Source organism: Citrus sinensis, chromosome 6 (genome assembly GCF_022201045.2).
Source record: "Citrus sinensis cultivar Valencia sweet orange chromosome 6, DVS_A1.0, whole genome shotgun sequence".
NCBI lineage: Eukaryota > Viridiplantae > Streptophyta > Magnoliopsida > Sapindales > Rutaceae > Citrus > Citrus sinensis.
Genome location: NC_068561.1, coordinates 13,189,937 through 13,201,093, shown reverse-complemented (window position 1 = coordinate 13,201,093; position 11,157 = coordinate 13,189,937). Strand labels below are relative to the sequence as shown.

General features: G+C 31.5%; 1 protein-coding gene across 2 annotated transcripts; it reads left to right on the top strand.

Moving 5' to 3' along the window:
• Nucleotides 1-5,285: 5,285 nt before the first annotated feature.
• Nucleotides 5,286-9,501, top strand: LOC102622465 (ras-related protein RABE1c). 2 transcript variants are annotated; one of them, XM_025100034.2, is made up of 10 exons: nucleotides 5,286-5,456; nucleotides 5,610-5,712; nucleotides 6,304-6,376; nucleotides 6,475-6,575; nucleotides 7,777-7,842; nucleotides 8,099-8,196; nucleotides 8,306-8,368; nucleotides 8,446-8,538; nucleotides 8,769-8,865; nucleotides 9,175-9,501. In XM_025100034.2, the coding sequence occupies exons 2-9, from the start codon at nucleotides 5,640-5,642 to the stop codon at nucleotides 8,850-8,852; spliced, it is 651 nt and encodes a 216-aa protein (XP_024955802.1). In that variant the 5' UTR covers nucleotides 5,286-5,456; nucleotides 5,610-5,639; the 3' UTR covers nucleotides 8,853-8,865; nucleotides 9,175-9,501. The 2 variants fall into 2 exon arrangements, with proteins under 2 accessions (XP_024955802.1, XP_006480749.1); XM_006480686.4 differs by lacking the exon at nucleotides 9,175-9,501 and having other exon boundaries at nucleotides 8,769-9,040.
• The last annotated feature ends 1,656 nt before the right edge of the window (nucleotides 9,502-11,157 follow it).

The window sequence follows — 11,157 nt, the reverse complement described above, 5'->3', positions numbered from 1 at the left end:
TGATTTGCATTCACTCTCGCTCTCGGTTAATAAACACATGGTTAATGTATCATTTTTTCACATTTTAGAAGATTAACATTAGTGATTTGAAAATGACAACTCACTAAACTTGATTAAAGTGTTCAACTTTAGATTTTCTATTATTTATGAAACTTCTGCTGGTAATTGCGTAATTGATCAAACATCACATTTAAAGCATGATCTTCAAAAAGTAAAAGTGTTTGCATGTATACAAATTTCATTTCATACGTAACTAAGATCTTGCTTAATATTGAGATATTGTGAAAAAAAATTATATAATAGAAGTTAATAGTGTCGTACTGTATAATAAATATGACCTTTAAATAATAATTTTGACAAAAAAATATAAAAGTAATTATAGGTTTCTCATCATATTAGTGATTGATCAAAACAACTAGTTTCCAAGCCACAATAGTTAGGGTCCGTATGAGATTGCTTTTAAGAGGGTTAAAAGTGATTTTGAAAATTAAAAATTAATTTTGGTGTTTAATAAATTTTTTTGGAAATTAGTTTTGGCGTAAGCACCCATCCTACACTATATTTTGAGAAGTGGGAAAGGAATATCTTTTTAAAATTTGGTTTTGAAAATAAGTATATATCATCAAATATATTATAAAAATCTAAAATTATCCTTATTAATTAAAAAATAAATCATTAACTTTAAAAGGATTATTATTATTATTAGTACCAACTATATTGAGATAACAAAATAAAAAATAAAATTAATAATATAAAATATTTATTTAGGTTATCAATTATTATATAAACACAATATAGTAATATGGTATCTTATATTAATGTTTACAAATGCATAAATAAATTTTACTTAGCATTATGTCTAATGTAGTCATTTATATTCTCACAACAGTATAGTAATAAGATTTATTAAATACGTACAATTATTTTTAAAACTCATAGTACTTTTAAAAATAAATTTTACTAAATATTTAACTGATGTTCTTCACAATTAATTATTGATACGATATAACTAAAAATAATTATTTTTAAAGCAACATCATTATCAAATTGGCCTTTATTATTTTTTAAATAATATAGTATTGTAACTTTCAAAATACTGTTTACTAACCTCTAAACAAGACTTAAGCGAGTCCTTTTGATTTGACAATACGGCTCATAATAATGTTAAAGTTGATTTTTCAAAAACCAAAATAAAGTCTATATTCATTAACAACGAAAGCAAAAGCCTTTCCATGTAAACTCTTTTTGAATTGCTAACTAGAACTTGATTGGATATTCTAGAGATGGCCAATGGGATGGGTAGCACGTGGCACCGTACTAGCAGGTTTCAATGGGGCATGTGGCATGACAAGGCACACACGCGCGGCGGGTCAAACTTAGAATTTTAGATATAGAGATAGCCAATGGGATGGGTAGCACGTGGCACCGTACTAGCATGTTTCAATGGGGCATGTGGCATGACAAGGCACACACGCGCGGCGGGTCAAACTTAGAATTTTAGATATATAAGCCTTAAAAATATGACATGATTAGAGATGAGCTAAAGTACAACATGTGAAAAAGACCCACAATAAGCACGTTTCACTTTTTAGCAAAAATAAACTTAAAATTTTATGACTTTACAAATAACTTTAAATTGAATCTTTTAACATATTTTATTAGTGAAGTTTTTTTAAATTCATTTAATCCTTAGTTTTTAAAAAAAATACTCTAATTGATTTATGTTTATAAATCATTAAATGAATAATTGATATCATAATTGTAATAAATAAAATTATGAATACCATGATTTTATAAATACGTATTAATGTTATTATAAACTATAATTTATGAGTCTATATAAGTCCAACATAACAACTAAGTTAACCCTCAAATTTTTTATTATTATTGTTATTATTGTTAAGTATTAAAAAAGAATTTTAATATTGTAGGGTCTAACCTAATAACTAATATTACATTCTTTTCTTATTAGTCATTTATTATTATTAAATATGGACTTGAATTTTAAATTTTAAATTCTATTAAATTTAGCTAAAAGTACATAAACAAGAAAAAAAATATATATAGTATGACATGACACAAAATACATAATAGATACAACACGGTACGAGCAGACAGACGCATGGCTTTCCTTTAATAACCGACCCGGCCCGGCACGTTAGGCATCGCCAAGATCTTCAATTGTTAAACAATTGAGTGCTGTTAAATATCAAAAACAACGAGAGAAGGACGAGAGAATTGCCTATTTTCTGTCTCTTCTGTCAGCTTTTTCTCTCTCTTTCTTCTCACAACACATGCTTCATTCTCTCGTCTTTCTCTCGTCTTTCTCTCGTTTTTCTTAATATTTAGCATTTTCGTAAACAATTTGCAATTTTACATGTGGACGGAGTCGTTATCAAACGTTGGTCCAGGTCAGATATCGTCGTTTCCTTAACGAACTTTAATTAACAGAGTGCCTGTCAAAGTCAACTATGGTAAAGATGCGTGTCTTATTACGCCGCGTGGCATTGTCATTGCGAAATTTCAAACCCCAGTTGATTTTTGTCAAGGCCGGCCGTCCTGCTCTGCAAACTTGGGATTTTGGACCGTAGGATATTTAACCCGAATAAGTCCATGTCAAAAGATTCCTTCAATCCAAACTTCATAACTTGTGCTTGGCTCCTATGAAACAGTGCTTGGCAATCAAAATCTGACAAAAGTAGTTTATTTGACAAAACTTCAATTTTAGAATTGGACAATTAGACCTAATTATTTCAAAAATAGACATTCAAACACTTTTTGTTCATAAATCTTGTTTATTTGAATGAAAATAAAAATACTTTAGTATATCGATCTTGGTGAGCATTAATATACATTATTAATGCTTATAACTCTTTGTCTAAGAGTGAAATATATCCATAAATTCTTGTATAAATTTATTTGTACAAATTGATATGCTATGATAAAATTGGTTGAATTAAATATCTTTTGGTCCACATGACTTATTTTTATTATTTTATATTTTTATTCAACCAATAAATTAATGTTAAATCAGTTTGTACAAGATAAGTTTGTACACGAATTTATAGCTGTATTATTACTCTTTATCTAAATAGACATAATTTATTAAGGTCGTAGAGTTTGGAATTTGAATGCCATTATAATGAGATAAAGTTTAGCTACCAATTTCTAAAAACATTAATTTTGTATTACTCGTTTGATAATTTTCATGATATCGTTAAATTATTGTAAATATTGACTTTCTCCCGTTTTTGTTAAGTGAAAAAAGAAATCATCAATGCACTCCCATTTTTTCCTTATCTTTTGGGAAAAAAAAAGTTTATTATAATTTGGAAGATATTTTGAAAATTGTCATTCAACGAGAAAATTAATTCAAAGTTAACTTATTCCAAAATTGAGGTTGGACAATTGTAGTTTAAAAGTTACAATATTAAAATATTTAATACACACTAAGGGTGCATTTGGGATTGAAGTTGGACAGTTGTATCTTTTAACCTACAGTAGTACAGTGTTTGGTAAATGCTAGCTGTTGTAATTTAAAAGCCATGTTGATATGATTTTTTACTTATATAATAGAGAATTTATTATATTTTTAATAATTTTATCGAAATGTTTATTTAAAATTTGTATTTACTACATATTTTAACTTTTGTTTCATAATTACAATTTTTTTTCCACAGCAGCTACAGCTTAAAAGATACAACACCTCAATCCCAAACGCACCCTAACTATTGTAACTTGAAACCTAAATTAATTTGATTTTACATTTGTATGATGAAATGTCTATTACATTTTTAATAATTTTGACAAAATTATTATTTAAGAATTGTATTTGCTACATACTATTAACTTTGTATTTTATAATTAAAATTTTTTTTCTACAACATCTTAATATCAAACAATGCCTAAAACAATATGGATTTAACTATATTAATGCAAACTTTTGGTGTATATCATTTTTTTTTAATTGTGTCGTACTAGCTAATGGTTCAAAATGGATTCGGATTCTATCATAATTTAATCTCAATGAGGTTTTTGACACCTGTTTTTTTTTTTCATAATCCTATGGAAAATCTATTATTTACTTTTTATCTTTCATTATTAAACACAAAAACACGTCATTTTGTTTGCTAACTAAAATTTTGGAACTAACAACAGCAGAAGTTAACTCTTTTCTCGTACTCATTCGTTATCAGAAAAAGAAATCAAACAGGATTTTCAATCGTCAACGAGCTAACCAAATCCCGCTTGTTGTAATCTGGGTTGGGCTTCTTGGGCGACAATTAATGCCCGAGCTGCTCATCTAGCCCAGTAGAGCCCAACAAAAATTTTCGCCTAAGCTTCACAAAAATGTTCATAAATTTTATTTTTTATTTTTTATTTTTTGCATCATAAAAACATAAATTTATTTCAAACACTTTTGGAGCTTAATAAAAATTTCCCAACACTTCATCCGACAAAGGTAGTTTAAAAGTGTATTAGTTAAATTCTAAAATACCTACTTAAAGTCCTTAATTTTTTTTAGTGACAATCTAATTATAAATTAAGGGTCTGTTCGAGATTAAAATTGAACAGTTAAAGTGTTGTACCTATTGTAGTTTAAAAGTTAAATTGATTTGATTTTACACTTATATGATAAAAAATATATTATATCTTTATTAATTTTTATCAAATTATTATTAAAAATTATATTTATTATATATTATTAATTTTTATTTATACTTTTTTTTTTCACCATAAAAATTTTAGCACCTCAATATCCAACAGGAATCAAAGTTGCACAATTGTAATTATGAGTTCACATGTTAAAATATACACAATTCGCACTTGATAATTTCAATCAACAGTGTTACAAACTCAGTTAAAATATTATATCTGAAATTATTGAGGGGAAAAAAAAACAAAAAGAATGTTGTTTTCATGATAGAGACATGTGTCGTGCACATTTTGCTGTTGGCTCTTTGGTCTCTAACCTAGCTGGTCGCTAGGTCATAGGTTGCTGTGTCCTCGCTGTTTGATGCCCGAGCCCAGCGCAAGAACTTTGTACGATTACCATATATTTTTGATGAAGGTGATGATTTACCAATAAAGATGAGTAATAAACCAAACGGCGTCGCTTCCCTAACCTGTTAGAAATATCAACGCGCTCTGTCGCTCTCTCAGTCTGTCGTTCCATTTATTCATCTAACCCGGTCAGGGGATTGACGAATTAAATAAACAACAACAGTCGTCCGATCCACGCAGATCGCCACTCATATTTAATCCAACGGCTGGGATATGAGCCCCTCTATAACTTTTATTTGTCGAATCAGCTGCTCTCTCTCTCTCTCTCTATTTAAATTAATCTTTTTTCAACGGCCGACGAGTGCTGACGTATCAGAGACGCCTCGTTCACTCCCTCCTCATTTCTCTCATCATCTCCTTTATTCAGAATTTGCGCTCTCTCTCTTGATCTGGTAATTTTTTCTCTCCTTTTTCTTTTTCTTTTTAATTTTCTAAAAGCAGATTTAAATTATTTTTCATTTTTTAATTCATTTATTTGATTAGAAACTTTTTTTTTCTAGCGTTTAATTAATTAATTACTTAGTTTATTTATTTAATTTTTCTAGCTTGTGAGATATAAATTTTGGTTAATTGCTATGGCTGCTCCACCTGCAAGAGCCCGGGCTGATTACGATTACCTCATAAAGCTGCTCCTGATCGGCGACAGCGGTATGATTTTACATTTTTGTCCCTCTCAATTTCTTTTCAGATTCGTCGTTTCATGTTTGATTTTGATTCGATTCGACATGCTCAATTACTACTTTGGATCCTGGATGTGAGGCGTGATGTCCAATTAATATCTGTTTTTAAGAAATTTTGAAATTTGAGATTTGTGAATGTGATATTTTATCAATGTGTTTAAGATTGAAGATTTGTAAAATGCTGTTGGATTAGATGTAGATCTAACCGAAGGCACTGTCTTGTGAGTTGTGAATTCAAATTTGACAATTTATTATGTTAATGTTCTGTGCATTATATGAAAGCATTTTTTTGTAGTACACTTCATCTCACCAGGTTGACGGATGAATTTAACTGTGCCGTGCCAACTATCTTCAAATGTTTTTATATGGATTTTGTCATATGCTTTGTAATTACATTCTCTACTAATTATTCCAGTTGTGGACCTTTTTGCTTGTAACATTTGGCTTTAAATTTTGCGATTTTGATTTTTGTTGTTTATTTGGAGTTTTATGAAGCAGCTTTGAGTGGTTTGGATATTGAGTTATGTGTTTACTTTCGTGAGCTTTGGGACTTGGGCAGGTGTTGGTAAGAGTTGTCTCCTTCTGCGATTCTCTGATGGTTCCTTTACTACCAGTTTTATTACAACCATTGGGTAAGTTTGTTATCTTAGTTAAAATTAATAGGGGATTTACTTATATTTTACAATATCAAATGCTAGTGTTCTGACTAGGTTGTATTTTCTTTTGACAGTATTGACTTCAAGATTAGGACCATAGAGCTTGATGGAAAACGAATTAAACTTCAAATATGGGATACTGCAGGTCAAGAGAGGTTTCGAACAATTACAACCGGTTAGTGTGGGCATAAACACTGATACTGAATAGAATTACAGTATAAATGGGATCTGCATTGTTTATCTCCTTTAATTCACACCTTAATTTATAAAAATAAAATAAAATCTATTGGTAATCTAATGTTGCATTCACACGGACCATGTCTTCACCTATGCACATGTACCATATTTAGCAACAAGGTCAAGAATTTATTTGATTAAATGACATAGCCTTTTTGAAAGAAATTAGATGTTGCATTTTGGGTAGATCTGACAGGAAGTTTATTCTTTGAATCTTCTCAAAGACTTTTGGGACAATCATTTTGTTCTTACTCTGTATTGTGTTTCCTGTCAATAATTGAATCAGAAAGGATATCGATGTTATCTAGATGTCTCGTAAAGTACTTGGGTCTTTTACTTTCAATGACTCACAAGATAATTTAACGATTTCTAAAGTCTCTAGCTCTAGCTGTCAGATAATGTGTTGGATTCACAATTTCTTATGAAATTTTTTGTCAAAAGTATTATCAACTGTTCTTACTTGGAGTTGGACCAACATGCTGATAAGACCTGGTTGGACAAGTGTAATTCTTTTCTTTTACTAGCAGCGTTCTAGGGTATTGGCTTACCAGTTTCTTTGAATACAGTTTTCTAGATCTGTGGAGGTGTCAGCTGTTTGATGATTTAATAGATACCATTTCAGGTTTTCTACTTGTTTTTAATACAATTTTGTAACTTGTGAGGTCTGCAAATGAAAATGTGTATGCTACATAGCTAGGGTATTTAAGATTGCTTCCATCATCAACTGTTTAAGTCTATGCTGTGAAATTCTGTTTGATTCTTGTCTTCCCAGGTTTTGCGCCGCCTCATTGTCTGTTGGTCATTTACAATCATTTTCTTTTTTGGTGCAATTAACACTTTCTTTTTCAATTTTCATCAACAACATTATATTTGACACAGACAACTAATGCACTTTGGAATGACGCATGTTAGGGAATCTCATTCAAAATGTTATGATTTAGTGGCCCTCAGTTTCTGTCATAATTTCTGTGAAAAATAAGGGGCCATAGGTATGGGCTTGTAGGCTATAGTCATTGAAACTGTTGAACCTTTTTTTTTCCCCTTTTCTTCTCCTCCCCCTCTGTTGTTAATCTACTTGTGGTTTCCCAAGTTTTCATTTTTGTGTCCTAATGTTACATCATAATTTTCGTTCTCTGCAGCATACTACCGAGGAGCCATGGGAATATTGCTCGTATATGATGTCACCGACGAGTCATCTTTCAACAGTAATTGCTCCCTTCATTTTATCATCAGAAGTTTAGATTTCTAAGCTTAGGTTGATCATTCCTCTATTTTGATTGGATATCTGGATCTGAATGTTTTATTTTCCACAAAATTTATACATGGCACTGGACATTATTTTCCATGATGCTGCAAATGTTACTGCTACCAGCATTGTCATTTTGCCACTCCTTTAAATGGTGTTTATTCTCTTTTGTTCCAAGCTTGTTTGAAATTTAGCTGTTAACTTCCTGTGTTCAGACATTAGGAATTGGATCCGTAATATCGAACAGCATGCATCTGACAATGTAAACAAGATTCTGGTGGGTAACAAGGCCGACATGGACGAAAGCAAAAGGGTCTGTTTTCCTTCACTCTTCCTCTCTGTTTCTGCATTTATATTTGTGTGCTTTATAATTTTTTTAGTGTAATTTTTGTCGTTAAGTTGATAAGAAACATCTTTTTCAGGCTGTCCCCACTTCAAAGGGCCAAGCTCTTGCTGATGAATATGGCATCAAGTTCTTTGAGACTGTATGTACTTTCTCATTTTCACATTTAAGTTGGTGCAATATATTGTTTGGGTATCCTGAAGAGGCTGTCTATTACAGAGTGCAAAGACAAACCTAAATGTGGAGGAGGTTTTCTTTTCAATTGCAAGGGACATCAAGCAAAGGCTTGCAGATACAGACTCTAGGGCTGAGGTAAGATGGTTTTTCTTTTGTCTTTGTCAGTCATAGAATATCCAACTTAATAGTCTTGAGTTATTTAGATTCCTGAGATCACAAGTGAGAATTGTTTCTTTTAGTTTGATATTTATATTTTTCCAATGTTTTGAGGTTGTCCTTGGTTCCATTTGTATCTTCTCCAAGACAAGTTTATAATGGAGTATTTTGCTTATATACTGAATCATTCATTTGCTGGATCTTTTCAGCCTCAGACTATCAAAATTAACCAACCTGACCAGGCAGGTGGGGCTGCTCAAGCTGCCCAAAGATCAGCTTGCTGCGGTTCTTAAGCAATCTATGCGGGTGAGATCACATGGGTATATGTCAAGGCAATCATTTTGGTTGGGACAACTAATTTTGTCAACTATATCATTGGTGCTTGTATTGTTCTATCATTATTTTACAACTACCACACGCTTGCTTGTGAATGATAGATCATCTGTGTTTGGCATTAATTATATTATATTAGTTTCTTTCATTTCTTTTGTTCCTTGTGCTGAAAAACCATGTAATGCCTGTTATTTTGCTTTTTCGATACTGAGAATTAAATAGAAGCAGCCTTCTTTTCTCTGATACAACATACAAGCTATGTTTGCTGCTATGTCCATCTAGTACGAAACTCTTTACATCAAGCTCATCCCTCTACTGGGTTGAAATGTTCCAAAATTGATGCTGATGAATACTGGAAGTTGAACTGGATAGAAATTTTGGAAATGGATATTGTAGTGGGCATGACCATCAACAGATCTACAAACAAACTTGGTGTATAAAGTTTGTATCATGTTATCGCGTATCAAGTATTAAGTTGATTGATTTTCCTGTCATATGGTTATTGTTATGTCTATTATCAAATTACCTATATAATCATATATTAGTTGTGATACAAAATTTGTTATATCAGATGGTATTGATATTTGATAAGCATATTGTATTCTCAAATTTGAAATGATTCAAGCACCTTTCTTCTACGGCGAGGAATCCCACCGTCTCATCTATGAATCCCAATATCTCATCAGGAGCAGAAAAATGATATTCCATTTTGAGCTTTTGAGAAAATGCGGTTATTGTAACACAAGATATGGTGTCTCCAAAATGAGCTGCAGCCCCTTCATTTGCCATGTTTGTAGTTACTTCCATTAATGAAAGCACTACTTTCTTGGGTCTGACTGTAATGTCATCATCCTTTTTTAAGGAGTAATATCATTGGGTCCCTGACTCTTGAGTCTTTCGTATTCACAGCTAAGGACGTAATTGTTCAATGACCCTAATAAAATAACTAGTGCCCCTTAGGCCCTTACAACGTTGAGGTTGACCTTGTGTTTAACTAAACTCCAAAGGGTATTACAGTCATTTCATTAGGGGATACGCAGAAACTTGATACAGATAGGAAACGAGGTTAACTTCATGAGATATTGAAAAACTTCAGGGACCCTGGTGTCGTTATCCCTGTTAATAATCACCCACAATTTATCTCACACGGTGGGTGCACGTGAATGGAGTTCTAAGTTTATGGAGAGTCGGGTGTGGTGGGTCTACGTGCTAACAACATAAAGCATGAGAAAACAAAAATGATGATATAACCGTAAGGCCAATTAAGTTGTGGGACTTTAGTGCCCAATGTCACTTTGACCATGGACCGACCTTTATGAGTTGATTTTATAAGGAAACGCTTCACGTTTCCTTTACTTTCTATTTTCTGCTTTTTCGCCCATTAGGGGTTTGTTTGACAATCTGCGAAAAGTCGAAGGTTACTTTTAATAATCGAACCATTATTGAGTATTTTGTCCAGTAAAGTTGTAGCTCAGCCTCCAATAATGGAAACGTAATCAAATAATTCATGCATCAGTGGGCCGAGTTGCCATACGATATTGACTCTACATGATTTAATTCTCGATTTTTTCATCACAAGTACGTGATCCATGATCGACTTCAAAAGTGGTAAATTTGAACGCACCGTTCGGGATAAATTTATAACGATATTTTAGGACCAATAAATGAATAACACATGAGTGATTATAAGGGTGGGGAAAATAAATAAAATATTTAGAGCAGTATAAAGATGTCATTTGGAAGAATTTACTAGATTGTATGGGTTTGGAAATCAATGATTAAGATTAGACACTTCAAGATATTTATAGGAAAAAAAATCTAATACAAAAGGAATAGTGTTGTTCTTTTCCTTTAAATATGACACGTATCCTTAAAAATATTCACTTCTTTTAACCTAAAGATAATATCTAATCATATTTTTATGCACTTTTCTCACCACCAGCCTCCACTATATAAATGTCTTATTCAATTCACCTCTTATTTAGATAATGGATTGGTGATGACTTGTTCTCGAAAACATAGGCCAAAAGTCGAACCACATAAGTATTTTGTGCACTTTTTATTTATATTTGTTTTATTATATTTTTAATTTGAGATGAGATCATTCACGTATGAGCTTGTTTGAGCTAACTTAATGTACAATTAAGCTACTCCTAAGCACACATTAGCCTCATATTAACCCATTCGGGGCTCTATTGAACTCTTTCTATTATTTCCCATATAACCACCTTAATTTACTATGCATATTATTTTAGTCATCATCTG